This window comes from Prunus avium, chromosome 2 (genome assembly GCF_965620075.1).
Source record: "Prunus avium chromosome 2, drPruAviu1.hap1.1, whole genome shotgun sequence".
In the NCBI taxonomy this organism is placed as follows: domain Eukaryota; kingdom Viridiplantae; phylum Streptophyta; class Magnoliopsida; order Rosales; family Rosaceae; genus Prunus; species Prunus avium.
In genome coordinates, this window is record NC_142285.1 from 628,326 (window position 1) to 650,286 (window position 21,961).

At 38.0% G+C, this 21,961-nt stretch overlaps 3 protein-coding genes and 1 long non-coding RNA gene across 10 annotated transcripts; 2 read left to right on the forward strand and 2 right to left on the reverse strand.

The window, feature by feature from the left end:
* Window positions 1–761: 761 nt before the first annotated feature.
* On the reverse strand, window positions 762–3,582 carry LOC110763987 (G-type lectin S-receptor-like serine/threonine-protein kinase LECRK4). The gene has a single exon (XM_021966880.2). The coding sequence runs from the start codon at window positions 3,552–3,554 to the stop codon at window positions 1,131–1,133; it is 2,424 nt and encodes an 807-aa protein (XP_021822572.1). The 5' UTR covers window positions 3,555–3,582; the 3' UTR covers window positions 762–1,130.
* A 1,111-nt stretch (window positions 3,583–4,693) lies between these two features.
* Window positions 4,694–8,956, forward strand: LOC110763985 (uncharacterized). The gene is made up of 2 exons (XR_002527824.2): window positions 4,694–5,137; window positions 5,242–8,956. It is a non-coding gene; the product is annotated as an uncharacterized LOC110763985 (long non-coding RNA).
* On the reverse strand, window positions 8,318–12,464 carry LOC110763980 (Protein kinase superfamily protein). 7 transcript variants are annotated; one of them, XM_021966874.2, is made up of 9 exons: window positions 12,254–12,464; window positions 12,021–12,169; window positions 11,350–11,864; window positions 10,830–10,995; window positions 10,690–10,740; window positions 10,413–10,595; window positions 10,183–10,276; window positions 9,098–9,876; window positions 8,318–8,991 (listed from the first exon to the last, which is right to left on the reverse strand). In XM_021966874.2, the coding sequence occupies exons 3-9, from the start codon at window positions 11,811–11,813 to the stop codon at window positions 8,632–8,634; spliced, it is 2,097 nt and encodes a 698-aa protein (XP_021822566.1). In that variant the 5' UTR covers window positions 11,814–11,864; window positions 12,021–12,169; window positions 12,254–12,464; the 3' UTR covers window positions 8,318–8,631. The 7 variants fall into 7 exon arrangements, with proteins under 7 accessions (XP_021822566.1, XP_021822567.1, XP_021822561.1 ...); XM_021966875.2 differs by having other exon boundaries at window positions 9,098–9,873; window positions 12,254–12,463; XM_021966869.2 differs by having other exon boundaries at window positions 8,318–8,994; window positions 12,021–12,124; window positions 12,254–12,461.
* Window positions 12,465–17,928: 5,464 nt separating this feature from the next.
* Window positions 17,929–21,878, forward strand: LOC110763989 (HIT-type Zinc finger family protein). The gene is made up of 5 exons (XM_021966882.2): window positions 17,929–18,245; window positions 18,826–19,027; window positions 19,574–19,642; window positions 19,745–19,877; window positions 20,535–21,878. Exons 1-5 carry the CDS (start codon window positions 18,017–18,019, stop codon window positions 21,147–21,149), a joined length of 1,248 nt encoding a protein of 415 aa, XP_021822574.1. The 5' UTR covers window positions 17,929–18,016; the 3' UTR covers window positions 21,150–21,878.
* The last annotated feature ends 83 nt before the right edge of the window (window positions 21,879–21,961 follow it).

Consider the following 21,961-nt stretch of genomic DNA (forward strand, 5'->3'; position numbering starts at 1 on the left):
TTCCACAGATGGCCTTACTTAGAAACCAGCCCATCCAGCAGGTTGAGAAGCTGGCATGCTCTCCATAACCTTTGCCTCGCCAAAGCGCTGAGAATTATTTCCTTCACCCATAGGTCTTGAAATCTGTGTGCTTCCAGTGGGCACAGCAGTAAAACTCTCTGCTCCAAAACCCCATGAGTCATATGAATATATTGTTAAGTGGCTTCTCTGTGTGTCTCACAACTCTCACAACTGCCACCAGAATATATATTCCACATATTATATATTGAATGAAATAATACATAAAATGTGTAAGTCTAAAACAAAAATTGTCTATTGTTTTTGTTACCCTAGTATAATAGTTTATAACTTTTTTTTTTCTCATTCAAAATTATTATTATTGTTATTGGTGTTTTTGTAAAGAGATGGATGGAGGAAGAAAAAGATAGGGGGGCGCATCAGCCAAGGGAGCCAGGGTTGGGGTGGGCGGTGGTTCTTCTTCTGTCTTTTGGATGTTCTTATTTTCTCAATTTTATTTTAAAGATAAAAATAAATTTAAAGTCCAGCTGTAAAAAAAGATTTAATTATTTTTTAAAAATGATACGTGTCATATTTTGAATGAAAGTATCACAATTTGACGTGATACATTACCATTGTATAATTTCTCGTTTTTATAATAGGGAAACCTGTTCCCCAACAAAGGCGGAGATGGGGAATCCCCAATTTAAATATTAAGTATGAAGATGGGGATGGAAAAAAAACTTAACGGAGATGGTGATTGGAATGGCATACATACCCATCTCCGAATCGCGGCATTGCCATCCCTAGTCGACAGTGCTCAATTGCTTGATGACCATTAAAATAAATATAAGAAAAGCTACATTTGAACTGAAAGCTGGAATTGCAACTTCATGACTGTGAAAGTTAGACAGCTTGAAGGGCATCTTCCTTGTCCATAAACCCAGTTAATCCTTAGTTAGGAGTATGAAGTCTGAGTATGTAACCACCCATTGCTTTGGTTAGGAATCATTACAGTGGCCACATCATTTCTCATAAGTGACACAGCATTAGCATGAATTATAAAGACCTATACTTTCTTAGTGAAAAGAAAACAGCTATGGCATTTCAAAGATCTATAGCGTGGGTAGGCTTCAGCATATTGAACTAAAAGGACAAGGACATGGAGGCAGAGATACATCAACCACTCCTTCAAGCATCTGTGTAACCTTCTTCATGCTGGGTCTTAAAGATGGATCCTCTTGTATGCACCAAATTGCCACCTTGACTAGCCTCTCCAGCCTTTTCATGTCATTTCTTGCCTCCTCCTCATCCTCTATCAGCTTGTTTAATGTTTTTTCCTTATAGCAATCATAAACCCAATCAGTTAGTATCACTTCTTCATTTTCCCTTTCCATTTCAAGGCTCCTCCTGCAACAGATAATCTCCAATAACATCACCCCATAACTATAAACATCAACCTTTGCAGTAATTGGAACATTCCTGAACCATTCTGGTGCAACATATCCTCTGGTCCCTCTAATGACGGTATGCGTCAGAGTTTGATCGCTTAGCAGAAGCTTTGCCAATCCGAAGTCCGAAATCCTTGCTGTGAATGAATCATCTAGAAGTATGTTGTGGGGCTTGATATCACAGTGGATGATCTGTGTGCTACACTCCTCATGCAGGTACATGATCCCTCTTGCAATACCGAATGCAATTTGGATTCGTTTGTTCCAGTCGGGCCTTGAAATCCCAAAGAGAAAGCTAGCCAGTGTTCCATTGCTCATAAACTCATAGACCAAAAGTTTGTTTGCCCCTTCATCACAGAACCCTAGCAATCTGACCAAGTTCTTGTGATGGGTCCTGGCGATTGCACTCACCTCTGCTTTGAACTCCTTCTCGCCTTCTTGTGCCACTTTGTCCAACTTCTTGATTGCGACATAGTTTGTTGAACTGAGAGATGATATGATTCCTTTATACACAGTGCCAAAAGCACCTCTTCCAAGTTCTTCCCTAAACCCATCTGTGGCTTCTTCGAGGTCCTTATACCTAAAAGAACGTAGATTTGCTTCCATAATACTTGATGTGCTAGTAGTAACATTATGTCTTTTCTGGTATGTGTATAAGAAAACCAAAGAAATTGTTGCAACAAAAAAGAAGTTAAGAAACACAGAGCTACCTAGAAGAAGTGCTCCTACTAAGATGAGAGTTTTCCGATCTTTTCTTCCTGTGTTTGATTGTGAAGAAAGTGGATCATCTAAAGAAGCATCAGATTTTGGTAATTTGATCAGAGCCGTCCCGTACAAATTCCAGTCCTGCACTCCATGTGAGAGTGGCAGTTTCTTCTTCCAGCAGCTCCCCTCTCTGATAACAGCCACCATACAATAACAATCATAGAGGCAAGATCTGCTGCAGTCATCTTTATTCATTGGCTGCAATTGCTCAAAGTTTGCAGAAGTTATCCAAAAAGTATTAGATAGCTCATGCATAACATACAAATCCTCTGGCTTTGAATTTCCTTGCTCGTCACAACTTTGTATTCTGTTTTGTTTACATCCACTCAACTTGTTATTTGGATCTAAAGAAGAAAAGCCAGGAATGCATTCACAAATTGGCCTTCTGTTTGCGTCGAGTCTGCAGTAGCTATTGTAGCCACATGGTCCACTGCCCAAATCACCCTTTGCATCAAAGCAAATGTTTTCTGGGATAGACCAGACAGGCAACCAGGATGTCCAGCTCCCGTTTTTGGGGGACTTTGGGTGAGCATATTGGGTGAAAAGACCATCCGAATCGAGTGTTGCTCTGTAGTAGTAATCTCTTATTGGTAATAGTGTTTTGTTTATGAGCTTGTCTATATCTCCATTCCTCCTGACAACATTGAGGTAACCTGACTCATTAAAGCTTAGCTGATAACCAGAATTCATTTCATCAACAGCATCAGAAGTATTGCTTTGGTAGTAGGGCTGGTAGGCAACCTCTGTAGGCAAGGCGATAGGATATAGCACAAGCCTTCCATCTGATTTAAGTTGGAGTTGAAAGCTCCCCTGTGAGTAGCTGTTTGCTGTTTGTCTAGAATTCAGCTTTTCGCCAATTTCCAGCACTTGGGTTGGCAAAACGGTGTCTTTGAGTTCTTTGAAGCTCTGCCATAAGTAGTCAGCATTGTTGTTTGCAAGCACAAAGTTACCGGTGTCGAGCATGGCAGCATAGGCAACCCTTCCACTAAGAACAGACTGAGGCTTCCATATGTCTTGGCTTCGATGGCCAGTGAGTGTGAGTTGGCCATCAGTGGTAAGCTCAAGTTTGGATCCTTTTGGTGCTGGATTGTCTCCATTTGCATACCAAACTATAGTTTTATCTGGTATTTTATCATACCATATGGCAAGCAAGAAGAGATCTTGATCAGCAATGTGGCGAAATCCGAAGGCAAATGTCCCAGAAGGCGATTGCCATACAGATGAGCTCTGGGATGCAGTAAGAGACGACCCCAAGCTAATATTTGCAGTTTGAGCTGCTACAGAAAGTGGTTCAACTACAAGGAAAAGGCCAAGCAAGTGAAGAAGAAGAGATAAAGCCATTGACAAACAATTTGATGAGCACAGAAAGTTTAAGGAACCAAAGGGCAGCCTATATAGCAACTTCAACAAAGAAAATTCTTGGCCAAACAGAACAGTTACTAACTAATTTATGCGGTGAAAAACGTGTGTCAGAATTTTCTTTGGATGAGTGGTAATTGGAAAGGGGAAGCTATGGTCCTGTTTGGGATTTGCTTATTTTTGTCAAAAATCTACTTCACCTTAAAGTTAAGCATTTTAAGGTGTTTAGTGAAAGTAAAATATCCCGATTATTTTAAAATAGTGGCTTTTTTACAACAACTTTTAAAAACATGTTCTAGGTTGCTTTTCAAAACTACTTTCAAGAGAAGCAAAAATGAGCCTTTAATTAATTTTTTTAATTCCCAAAATACTATCATTAATTTTAAAAATGACACCACCTCCACCTCCACATCCAATGCCACCACCTCCACCACCATCGTCGCTGCCACCGCCACCACCAGATCCTCTTCTACCACCACCACCACCACCACACCACCGCCGCCACCACCACCTTCACCACCTCTACCATCACCACCATCGCTACCCCTCCACCTCCACCTCCACAACCGCCATCCCCACCACCACCACCACTACCACTACCACCACCTCCACCTTTATCACCACCACCACCACTTTCACCTCCACCATCACCACCACTACCACCACATGATTAACATATAACACTTTCAACATTATGTCTATTTTAGTCATTATTCACAGTTACAATAGTTTTATATTAAAATTACCAAATGGTTTTGATATTGCTTTTTGTACTAACAACATTTTAAAAAATATTATTTACCAAATATAGAGTTACTTTACTTTATAGCTAATTATTTTTAAAGCATAATAGAAGCAACTTTTTTTTAAAAATAACAACAATCTCAAACTAGCCATAAATAGCTGCATATTTTGAAAACAAAAAAAAAACTGCATATTGAATTTGTGCAGGTTTTGATAAGAATATATTTGATTTCGTTTTTGTGTGTTGTTTGTCTCCAAGTGTCGATCTATGATGCGTGGATTGCTAGACTTTTTAACATTTGACTATGAATAATCACAATATTTGTTACTTGCAAATTGCAATGGAGCTTGACCCTGACCTTCGCCGGGCTCCGGTGGTATGCACTTTTATGACGACACGCGTACAGGGTCTAGCTAATTGATTGCTAGTCAACATTTTCACTTTGAATTTGAATCTAACATTAATAATTAGGGTTATCTACTGTAGGCGTCCTTGAATTTAGTCCCTATTTACAATTGGGTTCGTGAACTTTTTTTCGTGTCAATTACATTCATTAACTCGATGAATAGTTCCAATTGGGTCTTACCGTCCAACTCTGTCAATTTATCCATCAAAATGAGAGATAAAAACGTCCTTTCAGGTTCTTCATCCATCATCAACCCCAACTCCCCCTTCTTCATCCATCATCCACCCAACAACCCCACCTCCATCTTCAAAGATCACTGCAACTATGTTGTCAACTGCTATTTCCAAAGGAAGGGCCAAACTGCACAGAGCAACGATTTTGCAGGCGCTGCTACTCAGAGCCCAACTGCTCCAAGTAAGTTCAATCCTTCTAGGCCTCTCACCTGCTTTGAAGATTTTTTTTATTATTTTTTCCTCCTAATCTCTGATTTTTTTTTTTTCCTTCTTGGTGATTAACAGCCTCAAGTTCCACTTCCACTTGTGTTTATCCTTCAAGTACTAGGTAGGTGTCTATTCTACCTTTTTCATACAGCCCAGCACTTCAAAAACAAAAAACAAAAAAGCCAAGAAACCATTGGCCTGAAATTTTCAGAATCACCGTGACCCTTTTCTCAAGAGTGGAAGAGAGATGTTGTAACTTTTAAGTGGTTGGAGTTGACGAAGGGAAGCTAAATTGATGGTGTTGAAACTTTGAAACCTCATTGGCCTGAAATTTTCAGAATCCCCGTGACCCAACTTCCAGCTTCCTCCTCAAATATCTCTCTGTCTCTCTTTCTCTCTTCGTTTTTGAAGAATCATCTTCCATAATATTTCAGAAAAAACAGAACTGAAAATTAAGCCACACAAGTAAAATTTTTTATTTTTAAATTTGGGATCTGGGTTTTGAGGGGGGTGGGATAAGGAGGGGGGAATGGGTTGTGAGAGAGAGAGAAAGAGATGGCATGTTTACATATCAGTAATAGGTATGGAAAGAAAGGGAATTATTTACATTCCTGACTTCCCCTGCCTTTATTTGCAATCAGGAATGAAAAAATAAGTGGGCCCCACCTCAAAATCCGTAATCACATCCTCTCAAAACTAGGTATCAGATCAACTAGGGAGGGGTAGTCGATACGATTCCCATTCCTGTTTTCCCATACTAACTTCCAAAAATACCCTTACGACTTTACCATAATTCCAAAACACCCCAAACCTTTCAAAAAATAAAAACTCACGCCAAGAAGTTAAGACATATATTTATTGGAGTTTATTTTTTAATTTGAAATTGGTCATAGACAAAGTTGTTGTTAACATTATCATTGAACTTGGCTCTTGATGTTCACCTTGTTCAGCATATTGATTCCTTAATTTCTCATGTTTACACCGCCTTACTGGTTCGCTGCAGGATTAGTTTGGTCTCCTTAGCCAATTTGAGAAATATATATGTGCTGTGGTGAAAATGTAGAGGTCATTTTAGTAATCAAATTAATTTGGATTCTGATTCATGAAAATTAGTAAACAACAACATTAGGAATCAACTCCATTCTTTTGCTAATTCCATGTGTTTAGTAAACAGCTTAATGAGAATGATTCTTCCCATACCGATTCAGTACTTCCCCGATTCCTAAATTTTCTGATTCCTTATTTTCTCCATTACTGATACGTAAGCATGCCCAGAGAGGGACTTTTATTTTTATTTTTATTTTTTCAGTTTTTTTCTTCAGACTCGAATGGACACTTTTACCCTTCATTTTGACGGACAAATTGATAGAGTTTGACAGTAGGACCCAATTGCAACTATTTGTACAGTTAAAGGATGTAATTGGCACGAAAAAAAGTTCACGGACCCAATTGCAACTAGAGACCAAATTCAGGGACATCTACAATAGATTAATTTCAAAGCATAATTATTTACCAAATATGAAGTTACTTTACTTTACAGCTAATTATTTACCAAATATAGAGTTACTTTACTTTACAGTTAATTATTTTCAAATCATAGTAGAAACAACTTTTTTTTTTAAAATAACAACAATCCCAAACTAGCCATAAATAGCTGCATATTGAATTTGTGCAGGTTTTGATAAGAATAGATTTGATTTCGTTTTTGCGTGTTGTTTGTCTCCAAGTGTCGATCTATGATGCGTGGATTGCTAGACTTTTTAACATTTGACTATGAATAATCACAATATTTGTTACTTGCAAATTGCAATGGAGCTTGACCCTGACCTTCGCCGGGCTCCGGTGGTATGCACTTTTATAACGACACGCGTAAAGGGTCTAGCTAATTGATTGCTAGTCAACATTTTCACTTTGAATTTGAATATTACATTAATAATTATGTAGAAAGCCAAGATTGAAAGGGACAATGACTGGACCTGTTTTCTTTGCAAAGAGCCAAAACATTGGACTTCTGCTTTACGAAAATCATGTTCTACGCCAACTTTCCAGAAAGTATTCCCCTAATCAGCAGTGCATCGGTTGCGTCAAAACAGTCTCTGTGTCATCTTCAATTTCGAACAGGTACTCAATCATCTGGTGTATTAGACCGATGTGTAAAATAAGAGTGCTCATAGGTTTTGTTTTTTTTTTTTTCATATAAGCGATATTTTATTTTAAATTAATCTAGACTACGAAGAAAGGGATATAAACTCAAGCATAGAGTAGGGACGTCTTGGGTTTTAATCTTTGAGGCAGTTAATCATATTCTAAAATTAGGTTGGAATTGTACGCTGCTGTCTTGGGTTCTAATTTGAGCACTTCCACCCCTATGGACAATCTTTGAGGCAGTTAATCATATTCTAAAATTAGGTTGGAATTGTACGTTGCTGTCTTGGGTTCTAATTTGAGCACTTCCACCCCTATGGACAAGAGCAAGAGCAAGGCAAGGGTTGTCACTATTTATGTAAATAATGATAGCCCTTGCAATTTTGTTTCCACCCCTATGGGCTAACAAAGGCAATTACTATTCATATGAGATATGAGGAGATGAATTTATATAGAATTTGGTATGGGAAGTAAAAAATATGAATAGGTATTTATAAAAATAAAAGTTCTTTGATTTTTTGTTTTTGGTTTTTTTTTAAAAAAAATTTCCTTTATTTTTCCTGTTGCTGACGTTCATTTTGCTCAAGCAGCAGCTCGGACTGAACTTGCCCGTGGGCTTGCCCAGGTTGCTGGGCCCACTGTTTACCTGGGCTGGATCACTTGTGTTAGAGCTGTCTTTGGTTGCTTGGGGCCCCTCTTGCCAGGGCTCCCCCTCAGTGATGGAAGTGCTCTTAGCGTTCATTTGTGTGCAGGTAGTGAAGTTAAAAAGACTAGACATTTAGGCCGAGTGTCGTGGCTTTTCAACACACGTACTTACGTCTCCTTGCCAACATAGAAAATTCTACACTTGTTGAGTTTTTTACCGCTGTTTGTCAAAGAGGTATGTTTCTATGAAAGAAGTCTGTCAACTCAGTCAAGACAAGCAAACCATTAACCAAGCACAAAGAACGGAACAGAAAAGGCTTCCTACACTCATTTTTGTAACCACAGAAGAAAAAGAGGCCAAGGATGAAGAATCCTACTCACATGCCAACACCATCACCATAAAAATAGAGCGATTATTTTCTTAGCCAACAATTGAGATATGCAGAAAAAAAGTATACATTTGCAGTATGCCACTTAGTCCAGAGAAACATGCGTACATGTTCCACCACACAAGTGGCAGAACAGAACCTATAAAACACGAGCACTCAAAAGCACAAATCAAATTCAAATGAAAGCCATGCATCTCAATTTATATTCTCATTTTCCTCACCAATGTCGACAACAATGTCAGTGCCATAATCAAATACCTCCTTATAGCATTTCCACAGATAGCCTTACTTAGAAACCAGCCCATCCAGCAGGTTGAGAAGCTGGCTTGCTCTCCATAACCTTTGCCCCGCCAAAGCGCTGAGAATTATTTCCTTCACCCATAGGTCTTGAAATCTGTGAGCTTCCAGTGGGCACAGCAGTAAAACTCTCTGCTCCAAAACCCCACGAGTCAAAACCAGTATTTACTTGAGTGGTCTGCTTGTTCTGGTGACCATTTCTTGTCCTGACAGATTTCATGGTGTTATCTGTTGAAGAAGGCTGCTGTGATTTGGGTTCCTCTACAAATGGCTGCCATGGGTTTGGTTCTGGACTCGGAGTACTCCTGTCAGATTTTCCTTGCTCCCAAAAACTTCCTTCAATCTTCTCCCTCTGCTGCAGAAAACAATTAATTCTACCAATTAAAGAGATAATAAAGAGGGAACAATTGAAAGTCAAACAGTTGTAAGATTTGCACACAAATTACTTATAAGAATACCAGCGGATTTGCAGATGGCAGAATTCCAGGTGAAGTTTGATTTCTTGATGCATCTTTATTTGGTGATGGTGTTCTAGCAGCAAGCGTCTGCTTAAGCTCCTGTAACTCCTGCCTTTGAGATCGGCAGATGGCAGATAGCTTTTCAAATTTGGAAGTTATTTCACCCTTTTCCAAATTGGCTTGCTTCAGCTGCTCTTTCAATCTCTCTACTTCAGCCTCCAATGCTTCTTCTTTTCCAGATTTGTTATTACTAGCTCCCATGCTGACTCTTTTAGTATCAAACTCAGCAACAAAAGAGTTAAATGCTTCATCTTGGAAACCAGTTGCACTCTGAGATTTAGATGCCTTTGGCCTTTCAGTTCCATGGTCTGTATCCTTTGGGAAGAAACTTATTTCAAAGTCCTTTGAAGGTCCATCTTCAGGCTTGTGTGATTTGCCATGCGAGTTTCTTCGTGTAGCATGAGTCTCTGCATTTTCCTCTTTTGCGGGGGCACTGTTCTTGGGTATAGGATGAATTTCCAGACGAATCCCATCAAGTTTTGCAGTGTAATGGGCAGCGGGCTCATCATCAAACTTAGGTATAGTATTTTCTTCAACAAGTGAGTTATCTGCATGTTGAGTGGACCAGAATGCACCAAGCTGCCCTCCACTTCCCCCTGCCTTAGACGTATTTGACAATTGTGTTGAATTTCTAGCTGATTCTCCAACTGAAGTTGGTGGTGGTGGTGGGCTTCTACGGGGCCCTGCAGGTGACTTGTTTGCTGGCCTTGAAATACCTGCTGGTTTGCAATAAAGCACTAACTCACTTCAAAACTGAAAGCTTCAAACATCAATTTTATTTAATTAAATATTATCGATTTTCTACTCTTAACAAATTTCCATAAACTAGCAACGTCACTTTTAAAACTGATAGACCTGACAGGATGAAAAAGCTAGAAACAAAGGTTTAAGTGTCAAAGACAACTGAAACCAGCATATCAAGTACTTCTTAGAATTAAAGTTCTGACATAAGGAACAAATAAAAAATTAGTCCCAAACAAAGAAGTTTTAGTTAACAAGTAATGCTCTGATGTTCCCATGCTCACCTTCAAGCTTTTCAGCAGAGTTCACTTCAGGTTGCCTATCCGGTAAAGACTTCTGCAAACCAACTGGTAACTGCTCATTAACACGAAACCACACCTGCCACCACAGAAGGGTTGGAAAAGCATCAGTAAAGAGTGTTAGAATCTCCACACCTACTGTTTGCATGGATACAAATTATCTAAAACTAACCTAAATTCATGGAGATGAATGGCCAATCAAGCAAAGCGCTTGCCTGCGTGATGTCTGGTCGGTCATCTGGTGAAGACTGAAGCATGTCTCTGATTAGATCTGTGATAAACGAGTTGTATTTAGGTAATTCTGGAATGCGATAGTTTCCATTTAAGATCTGCAGCTTTGATTCTCCATCAAATGCACTTTTGAAGTAGCAAATGCGAAAGAGAAGGCACCCAAGAGCCTGCAAGAAGAAATCATAGTCTCAACTCCCAGTAAATTATAATATTCAACTGTTTTAGAATTTCCAACTGATCTAGAGGAACCAATCAACTTACCCATATGTCTACTTTCTCATTTATAAGTTCTCTTCGAAAAAGGTCCCACATCTAATTCAAAAGGAGGAAGAAATGAATCAAATATTTTAACAGATTGAATATTATACATTCAACTTTGAAAATTAAGTTTTCTGTTCAACCTCAGGGGCTCTATAGGCAGGTGTAGTGTGCTTTCTGATATTATCCTCTTCAATACCCATTTCTTCAGGCCTCTCAAAGCGCTTGTGATTGGTAGAGATGCTTCCAAAATCACACAACTTCCACAATCCATCAGACCCCAACAGAAGATTCTCAGCTTTCAAGTCCCTGAAAATGCAATTAGGACACTGAGTACCAACGATTAATAGTTGACTGGGAAACACATGAATAAATTTTTTTTAATTAATAAGATAATGGATTTATCAGATTTCTAATCTTTTGGTACAAATTCAGATTTTGATTTGATTGTTCAGATCTCGTCTCATTTTCATCTTACATGGGATTAAAATAGATTGCAATTGAAAAACTTTGTAAGATAATAAGAGCATCAAAGACAACGAGTTGTTAATGCTTCTGATTGAGAAAACAATTCTTAAAACACAAACAAAAAAGTACAAATAACAAAACATAATCTGCAGAAAGATGATAAACAATAAAATGCAAAGTGCCCAATGTAAGTACCTATGAGCAATGGGAGGGGACTGAGAGTGCATTGCAAAAACTGCATTACACACATCTCTGAAGATCGCAAGAGCCTGTTTCTCATCAAAGAACCCAGATCCTCTGCTCTCCAGTACATTAACCAAAGACTTGTCACAAAACTCCATGACAAGGAGTGCCTCCTTTGTGCGGCCCATGTCCAAGAAGGTGTGGGCATGGAGTGTGACCACATTGGGATGTCCTCTAAGCAACTTCATGACCGAGATCTCCTTCATCACCAGCTCCAGCATCTCCTCATCATTACATATGATGTGCTTCAAAGCGTACTGCTTGGACACATGCACAGCGTCCCGAGCTAAGTAAACGCAAGAGAACCCACCTTCGGCAATGGCGTTCTTGACATGAATCTTGAGATTTCCGATGTCAATGGAGCGGCCTTCGAGCCCAGTTGGCTCCTTGTGCATGAAAGGCTTGAACCTCCACATGTTCAATGGATTGATTGATGGGTACAAACAAATACAATGAAGACCAAAACACTGCAAAGAAATAGCCAATAGCATACATATCAATCAAACAAATCCCATTACAGATAATCATGTAATTATCTAAGCATCTCATCTAAATTGCAAATCGATCACTCTTTCACTTTGAAGATAAAATTGATTTCATATTTTATTCGAGAGAACGATTACCTTGATTAAACTGAACCCAGAAAATCCACAATCCCGCAAACCAAACAAAGAAGAAGCAGGACCCAGTAAAGCAAAGTAAAAAAGCAAATGAATGGATCTGAAGCCTACGAAAATGATCAAATTCGGAGAATCAGATCTGAAGAATGAAGCTGAAGCAAACACAATAATCAATACAAATGCAACTGAAAATGAAAATGAAAAGGCAGCGGCAGATGTAGAGGGTTGTACTGTACCTCGAGCCTTGGGGTATGAGATTGGGGATTGGGAATTGCGGTTTGAAGCTTCAGAGATCTAAGATCAAGAGCTTACGTGCTGATCCAGACTCTGTATCTCTCTGAAAGAGCCTTTTGTCCAATTTCTTATATAATTCAAAGAAAAAGACATCAAGATTGTAATATAATAATCAAAGTAAATGGGAAAAAATGGGTGGAGATTGGAGAGAGAAATCAAGGTGGTGGGGGTGGTGTAATGCAAAATAGCAGCCCCTTGTGCCTGGGTTAGATTGTCTGCTTTTGCTGTAGGACTCAGTCTAAATCATATACCATTGATAAATTTCAGTTTTGGGAATCGACGGTTTGGATGTAGTGATGTTCCATACGCGTAAGATGGTCTTGTGCTTTCGGTGGGGTTACCGTGAGACTTTTCTGCTAAGTTCTAAAACTTCGATTAAAAAATAATAAAAATAAAAAACACTTCTAGGGGTAGTTTGGTATTACTGTAGTTTTTTTAAAATTGGTTGATTCTAGTTTATTGTGAGCATGTTTATTTATCGCAAATGGATATTGGAATGATCTCTTGTTTTTTGTGTGTTTATTTATTAACACATGGGTCTTGCAATTATTCCAATTTCTCACTTTCTCTACGTTTATTAAGGCATAAGAAATAAAAAATTATGTGGTTCCAACAAATAAAAATCATTCCTTTATCCTTAATAAAAAAAGACTTGTTGGTACGACACTATGGGTTTAGCCGGTATGAGTTTGACTCTTTTCGAGTTGGCTGGAGGATATTGGATCAGTGGTCCTGCTTCTTAATTTGTTATCGTTTAATAAAAGCCCTAAATCAGGTGGGTCACAATCAAACTAAAATTAAACAATAAGCACAAAGGCCAGAATAAATGAACCAACAAAAACACACAATACATCCACCTCACTAGAATCGCATACAAAGATAAAATGTAGAGTAATTACAACAAAAATTATCAGTGCCAACTAGAATCTAGCAAAAGGCTTCTTCTCCATAAAACCCCAATCCTCAAAACAAAAAAAATCCCTTGGAATAGTAGTATATATGCTTCAGATCTAGTAGGATCTCCAATAAATAAAAGCATATCTGTAGAGATCCAAGTCAGATCTAAGGAACAAGAAGATAAAACCAAGAGATAATCACCCAATAAAGGGAGGAAATGGGAAAGAATTGGCACAAGAGCCAGTGAAACAAACCCTAGAACAAACTAGGGAGAACCCAAAAACCTTGCCAAAAGCAAGGACAAGAAAAAATCCAACACAAAAGTTGGAGGGGAAAAACTCTCTACAACATAACAGGAGGGGGGGAGAAGAGCCCGAAAATCAAAGATTTATTTTTTTCCGATAGGATCCAAGGACAATCCCCATCCAAAGTGAAGGATATACTGTGTTTTTCTCAAAAACAAGGTTTATTTAGACATCTAGGTTATCAAAAATTCATTTGATAGGCAACATTAGACTTTAAACAAAATCCTAGAGCCTAAAACAAAACCTTTCAAAGGATCTTAAGGTTCAAAGAGTTGATGTGCATTCCAAACTACCATACTTGAAATTAAAGAGAGGAAGGTAGATAGAAACTCACCCTTGGAGCGCAACTTGAGTCCAACTCAAGTATTCCACCAAGTGATGGTGGTATGATCCACTTTCTACTTCTCCTCCAAGCCACAAAGTAGTGACCTCCAAAGTCTCCACACCACGCCTTCTTTTTGGAATGAAGATGATACACAAGACAAGTATGTGGTGTTAGCAACACTTCTCTTGGGACCGATTTTAGCTTGCCTTGGGAAGAAAGATTTGATGTTTTCTCTTACTTCCTCCTCACCATAAGGCGGAGCCACATGTAGGCCTGCTATGCCCGTGGCCCCCAACTTCCATGAAAAATCACAACTTCTTAAGAAGTTGCTGCAATATTAGTTCACATATAACTATATATAAATTTTTATAACTTTTTATTATAATTTTTTAGACAACATTAAAAATATTAACTTAATTCATAACATGTGTAAAACAAAATAAGAATTTTATTAATTCATTCTACGTATTACATTATTTTAATTAAGTATAAAATAAGGTTTGGGAGTGCACTTGGATGCGGAGTTATAGTTCAATGTCTTTTGTAAGTTTTTGTTATAAATTTTGAGACAATATTGAACAAATTAACTTAATTCATAACATGTGTAAACAAAATAAGAAGTTTATTAATTGATCCTATATATTAGATTAGTTTGATTAAGTCTAAAATAAGGTAACAAAGGACCCACTAGTGTAGTGGTTTGGAGCAATTTCTCCCCTAGGCAAGGTCCTGGGTTTGAGTCCTAGTATCTGTGTAGTGTGTGAGTTTAGTATATTACCACCTCTCTCAATAGGAAAGGTCCTAAAAATATAAGGTTGGGGATAAATAATTTTTTTTTTTTTAAAAAGGTCCTAGATGGGCCGGTGCAGGCCGAGGTTTTCAAATCCTAAGCTCAAGGCTTACCCAAATCAAGAGCGGGCCTAAAAATAGGGTCAGGTTGGGCTTTGGTCCATCAGGCCTTGAGCTACCTACTTTGATCTATGGGCTTAGGGCCAAATGATGATCCCTGCGTACAACTCATATGAAGATCAATGTGACGTAGTTGAAACTATCTACAAGAGGGAATGCCTTCTCTCACTAAAATCGACGGACTTCCATAGACTTTTGCATAAATTTACAAAACGGGGAAATTGAGTTTTTTTTCCAATATTTTGGGTAGCATCAATTGTAAGCATTGGCGATGGAAGAACTTTTCAACATTGTGGGTTGGAGTTTTTAGTGGTTACAAAAAGACTTTAACTACATTTCTAGAGGTAGTCACCTCATCGACACTTGAATCTTAGAGCATGTCCACCCATAAGGGCTAAGTCTAGGGCAAGGGCAAGCAAGGGCTGCCACTATTCACATGAATAGTGTCAGCCTTGCCATTTGTGGTTCCACCCATGAGGGCTAAGTCTAGGGCAAGTCTAAGGCAAGAAAGGAAAAAAATATTATGCAACAAAATATAAACAATTTAGAAAGTGAATAAAATTGTTATGTATTTATAGGGAAAGCATCTATAATTTTTTGGTATTTAAAAAAAAAAATTGAAATTTTTTTGGATTTTTTAAATATTTTTTTGCTCGCTAACGTCATCGTGACGTCAGCACTGACATCACAACCCTCGGGTTGATGCCCAGGCGAAACTTGCCCTTGGGCTTGCCCGGGCTGGTGGGACCCACGCCAAACCAGACTGCAGGCTGCAGCGCTGGAGCTGCCTTGGGCTTGCGAGGGAGGCCTTTTGCTCGGTTCTGTTGCTGCGCTGGAGATGCTCTTACATGCCTTCTTTGGAATTTCTACATGGCCAACAAATGTAACTACATTCACATCAATCATCACAGAACAACAATCTCAAGTAATTGCATTATTTTACACGATCATCATTTTGGTCCCTTCTTCAAATTCGATCAATGTCATCCCCATCTTTTTATCTCGCATGTGTAATTATCATGTCAATTTCATTCAAATTTTTGTCATATGAGGATTGGTGTTGTGTCGGTGGAGGTCGAAATTGCTAATTTTATAATATAAATGAACTAATTTGGTGATAATGCTCTTAATTTTAACAAAAAAAAATTAGATAAAATTAATGTCGGGAATAATATTGATGTGCACAGTAAGAGTACGAGGATGATATTGATCAAGTTTAGAAAATATGGACATATTGATCAGGTTTAGAAAATATTGGACCAAGTCAACATGGTCTAGTCTAGTGGAAAATAACCTTGATTTGTAGACCAGAGGTCTTAGGTTCAAACTACCATTGTTTGTACCATATCTGACCCTCCACTCGTACAACGACACGTGGATCTCATAAACTCGCCCAAGCACCCAAGGCCTCGGACAATCGGCATAGGCTACTGATGATATTGTCTCAAAGCAGCAAAAGATCATTACAGGGCCCAACACAGCCTACAATCGGTATCCCCTACCGATTCTGCAGAATCAACCTCGAAGCACCCGCCTGAAATATCTAAGGACTCGTGTCAACCTCATAGGGCCCTCCCACGAGTCCCACATCGAAAATGAGCGCTAAGAGCATACTAAATGCCCTCTATAAGTATGCCCCTCCCACTACAATACAGGGGTAAGACTTTTCAGCTTGACTTTTATACTTCTATATGGTCAACAGCAAGAGCTCTTAAAAACAATCTTACTTGAGCATCGGAGGGTCTTAGGCTGGTTCCACACCGGTTCCATAGACCTCACGAGCTTCGCTTATCTTCTATTCAGGATCAGCATCCAAGGACAGGAAGAATCGGCATCCAACACCCAATCGATCTCTTGATCGTCCATCCCACTTGTAAGTTGCACTCATCTCTATCTATTCAAGATTTAGTGCCAACAACCATGACATGGTCTAACTAGTGGAAATAGACCAAAATCAAGTTTAATGACCTAAATGGTCCCCAAACTATTGCCCCATTATCATTTTGGTCCACCAACTAAAATTTTCAATTCAAACGTCCTTAAACTTTTTATTTTATACCAAGATGGTCCATCCGTTACAGATTCCGTTACTTCTGATCACACAATGGCCACGTGACTGAGTTTTGAAGGGTATATGCGACTTTTTGAGAAGCTCTATCGTTCAAAACCAAAATACCTCCGGTCCCCCAACTATTGCTCTAGTATCATTTTGGTCCACCAACTAAAATTTTCATTTGAACCATTCTTCAACTCTTTTTTTTTTGTATTAAAATGGTACTACCGTCAAAGTCCGTCAATTTTATTGTTATTTATTTTTGTATTTATCTGATTTTAAATTTTTTAATTAATTTAAACAATAGAGAAAAAAATTATTACTTTTTAAGTCCATGTCAGCAAAAAAAAGCCATGTTGGTGGTGAGATTCAATTTTTTCAATTTTAAAATTAGGTACAAGTTCCTATAATAGTTTCCTTTAATTTTTAATTATTGTTTACTCTTTTTAAAAAATTGTTATTTTATTTTTATATTTATGTGATTTTAATTAATTTATACAATAGAGAATTTATTATTATTAATTGTTAGGTTAGTCTCACGAAAAAAAAAAAAGCCATATGGCTGGTAATATTCAATTTTTAAATTTTTTTAAAGTTTTATAATAGTTTCCTTTAATTTTTAATTATATATTACTATTTTAATTCATAGATACATTTTTACCCTTCAATTTAACAATAAAATTGACAGACTTTAACAATAGGACCATCTTGATACAAAAAAGAAAGAGTTGAAGGACGGTTCAAATGAAAATTTTAGTCAGTGGACCAAAATGATACTAGAGCAATAGTTGGGGGCCCATTAGGATCAATAACCCTTTTAGAGGAGGATACTCACCTAAAAATACAGTTTTGTCCCTCGATTTCACAGAATAATACACAGACTTTGACGGATGGATCATCTTGGTATAAAATAAAAAGTTTAAGGACATTTGAATTGAAACTTTTAGTTTGTGAACCAAAATGATAATAGGGCAATAATTGGGGGACCATTTAGGTCATTAACCCAGTTTAATAATACAAAGATCATTCTTCATTTTTTGGTTCAAAATACAAAGACCATTTATGAGATAAAAAACCAAAATTGAGTTACTCCGGAGTCCTGATAAAACAAAGTATTTATTGAGCAATAATCTTCCAAAACGACGCCGTAGCTCTCTTCGTCATAAACCCTAGTGTCTCTCCCCAAACCTCTGCATCAGTGAGTGAAGAACTGAATATGGAGGAAGGAGGAGAAGCAGGTTCTGCAAAACCAAACCCCACAGTCGCCCAAGTATGCGAAGAGTGCAAAGCGAACCCATCGAAGTACAAATGTCCAGGTTGCTCCATACGTTCCTGTGGCCTACCCTGCGTAAAAGCTCACAAGCTTCGCACTGGTTGTACGGGCAAGAGGAACCAAACCAACTTCGTCCCGCTCTCTCAGATTGACAATAATCAGCTCCTTTCTGGTACCTTTCCTCTTTTCAAATTTATTCTATGTTAGAGAAGTAATTATCTCTGCGAGTTGTTTTTTCCCACACGAAAAATTGAAATTTGGATTTTAAACTCAGTCCCCTTTGTAGTTTCGTTGGAATTTTTGACTGGTAGATCATAGTCTGCTTGAGAATGTCTCACCGAGAAGTGAATACTTATTGTTTGGTTCACAATTGTTTCTAGCTGTGGGAGTTCATTTGGTTAAGAAAATTTGACCTCTTTTCGTTAACTTTAGTGCTTGTTCTTTCACTTGTAATTTTTCATGGATAAAGTACAAGTTTTCTTGGTAATTTTGCCATGTTGTTTGCATAAGCTTTGAGTACCTTGTTAGGAGGTTTGAAGATAAATAACGTATGGGATACTAAACGATCGAATTCATTCTTTTGTTGTCTTATATTCTTTCGTGGGATTGATTTAAATACCCTTTTGCTTGTTTAACATACTGTATTGTTTTCTTTAAATCTCAACAACTGTCTTTAGTTTGCTTATTGAAGTTTGCTCCTTCGTTCTTGCATATTTTAACCATTGCATTTGTATTGAAAATTCTGTATTTAGACTACAATTTGCTTGAGGAAGTGAAGAGGGTTTCTGAATCTGCTCAGAGATTGAGAAATAAATTATGCAGATATAATTATTATAGGCTACCCAATCACCTTAAAAGTCTCAGGAGTGCTGCCTCCAGTCGCAGAACGAAACTCTTGTTTCTACCAAGTGGAATGTCAAAAAGGGAGAAAAATCAAACTCGATATGACCAAAGGTAAAATTTCTCAAAGCTCTCCACTTTAGATTGATATGGGGATGGATTATTCCGTGGTCCTACATATGCTTTGAGATACTTCCTTTTAGTTAGATTAGAGTCAAGTGCTCTGACATGTTTGCATAATTTCATTGCGATATGATGCAATAAGTAGTCAAGTTGTAAACTCTCGTTTATATTTGAAGTACGATATCTAATGAGATTGTTCTCTCTCTCTCTGTCTCTCTCTCTCTCTCTTCTCTCTTCTCTCTGTCTCTCTCTCTCTCTCTCTCTTCTCTCTCTCTCTCTCTGTTTTTTCTTTAAAAAACCAATCTTTCAGATCTGTTAATTTTTTTTTAAATGACAGTGATTACAAAAATTGAAAGGAGATGATGCATGCCTGAACCATACATGTTGACTGACTTTTCTTATGATTCTTCATTAGTAGTACAGGAAACTTGAATTCTAAGAGGTTTTGATTTGAAGATTTTAAAAGGAGGATTTAATCAGCCATTAGGTTGTGTTTTTAAAATATATATTTATTTCTGATTGTCTGATCTGTTTCAGGAAGAAATGCATCTCCTGGACGATTGAATGGCGATTTCATTCAACGGATGTTGTTTTAACTGACCATGAGTGAGCTACTTCCCTCTTTGAGCAGTCTAGTGTTTTTTTAATTTCTTAGTCCAGGCTTGGGTAGTGTATTTTGACCACTGGCGCATTTTGATGTTCATGCAGAGTAAATGAAAACACGAAGTTCTGCTCTATAATTGAGAACCATCTAAAACCTGGTCCATGGAATCATCAGCTGAGGCTATTTTGTGAAGAGCAGCTGGATTGTCTCAGGCTTTTTATTCGTAAATATCCGAAGGTTTGTAATTTGTCTTGTAGTTGATTTTGACTAATTTACTGTGAACATCTAGAATATCAGGTCCAAACCCGAAAATAATTTTCCAGCTGGGTACCCTTTGGTCCCAGTTAACGATAACCAGTCGGTGTTTATTCTGGCCCTAACGCAAAAACTGCAGTCTTGGTTGTGTTTTGGTTGAATGTAAGTGACATGACTGCTTTTATATCCAGCAAGACTGGCCTATTTATAATTTAGGTTCGTTGTTTATGTTACTTCATGATATCATGCATAATTATTTCCGTTTATACCTTGCATTGTGTGTCTATGATGGATTGTGTACCGTTTTTGCTGATGTTCCTTCAATTTCCTACCACTTTTGAATCTTCTGGGGTGACATATCCCTTGTCCACCTGCTATGGGTGCTGAAGTTGCAACGAGCTCGGTTTTTCTGGACACGCGTCTCTTGCAGGAAAAGTAAATAGACAGAGACACCCGTGCACATGCATAATTTGTATATGGTAGATGGCTGTACTTGTAGGTTTGATGGCTAAACATTGTGTCTCCGTCAAATTAGAGTTGGCTTTTAATCCTAATCGACCTGCTTTGATGATACTTTGGATTATTTATGTCAGAAATATAATAGAATACTGGCTCATAATCTTTTGTCTGTCATTACAGGGCGCCAGGTCACCTTTCTGTGAGTTGGACATAAGAGTTCCAATAAGGCAGCAGTTAACCAACTTGGTTATTTTGGAATATCCTGTAATCTATGTTTTTCTCCCTTCGCACAGTCTTGATTTTGAAGTGGTTAAAAATGCCACTCCCTCTTTTTGCAAACCAGAGCTTAAAACTTATGGAAGAAATTATCCGAGCGCAGGAGGTGTTCCCTTTAAGGAGGAGGAAATAGAAGAAGACAACAGCTATCCTAAGGTGTTTGATCTCATGAAACATGAGACTTCAAGTTCCCTGCCTCATATATCCAGTAGAAGCAGGTGTGAGAAAGCACCAGATGATTCATTAACTAGGACTTTGCCTCCAACAGTGGCAACTGACAATGATTCACTTTCCGACTCCAATGCTAAGGAACAAGGGCTTTTTGAAGAAATGGACTTTGATTTTGATCAAGGCTTAATAGACACGTACTCAAATCTAATTGCAGAAATTAATCCTGATGATTTTCTTGATTTGGAAGGTGAATTAACCAAGGAAGAATTAGAAGAAAGAAATCTTTCAAGTGTCAGGAAATTCTTATTAGCAGATGACGACATAGAGGAGGGGGAAATTTTAGAATAATTGGACTTGTAGCATTCCCCAAAAAGAATTAAAAGAGGGAACTTCCAGAGGAGCATCAACTAAGGGTTTTGCTACCAACTGCAATTTTGGGCGGGTATTCCACTCTGCTGTTATAAGATATTCTTTGGGGCAAAGTCTTAAATTAGCTGGTAATAACTTGCTGAAACTGTATGTTTTCTTGCTTACCCTTTTCCATCTCCTGTCGTGTGACAAGCTAATACTGGTGATGCTTTACTGGGTTCTACAATTTCAAGTTTGTAGATTCCTGAAGTTCTGAAACACGGTCCTATCTGGATTGGGGTCTAGTTCCTTGAGCTTGGCGCAATTAAGAAGTTTGGATATCCTTGCAACTTTACCTATTCGGGTGATTGATGGTTGTCAGGTTTTATCATTTGATTCTTTGAAATGGTTCAGAGAGATGAATTCTGTGATCCTGGCAATTTGCCCCTACTAAATATGGCTCCGATATTTACTGCTTTGAAGTTGATGCATTTGCAACATTGGTTACAAGATGTATAGCTTTACTGTAAATTGAATACTGAAGTTTCATACTTTGATTGCAGCATAAGTTCTTTGCCCAATGTCTATTATGACCGAGAAGAAAGAAATTCGCAAATTTTAAATAGGAAGGATATGCAATTTGTAAAGCCTGAGGGCCTATCAGGACCTTGGAAGAAGTAAACTACTACAAGTGTTTATTTATATTACTTCGGGTTTCTTACTTGCCAATTTTTTTTGGGGGCAAGATCTTACTTGCCAACTTAACTTACCATGCAAAATAACTATTACATTGTTTTCATAGATTGGAAAAA

Coding starts and splice junctions, on each gene's coding strand:
- LOC110763989 (XM_021966882.2), top strand. CDS start 18,017: ATGGAGGAAGGAGGAGAAGCAGGTTCTGCAAAACCAAACCCCACAGTC. Junction 19,028..19,573: donor CAAACTCGATATGACCAAAG/GTAAAATTTCTC, acceptor GATCTGTTTCAG/GAAGAAATGCATCTCCTGGA. Junction 19,643..19,744: donor GTTGTTTTAACTGACCATGA/GTGAGCTACTTC, acceptor ATGTTCATGCAG/AGTAAATGAAAACACGAAGT.
- LOC110763987 (XM_021966880.2), bottom strand. CDS start 3,554: ATGGCTTTATCTCTTCTTCTTCACTTGCTTGGCCTTTTCCTTGTAGTT.
- LOC110763980 (XM_021966870.2), bottom strand. CDS start 11,813: ATGTGGAGGTTCAAGCCTTTCATGCACAAGGAGCCAACTGGGCTCGAA. Junction 10,741..10,829: donor CTGCCTATAGAGCCCCTGAG/GTTGAACAGAAA, acceptor CTTTTGAATTAG/ATGTGGGACCTTTTTCGAAG. Junction 10,596..10,689: donor ATGAGAAAGTAGACATATGG/GTAAGTTGATTG, acceptor TTCTTCTTGCAG/GCTCTTGGGTGCCTTCTCTT.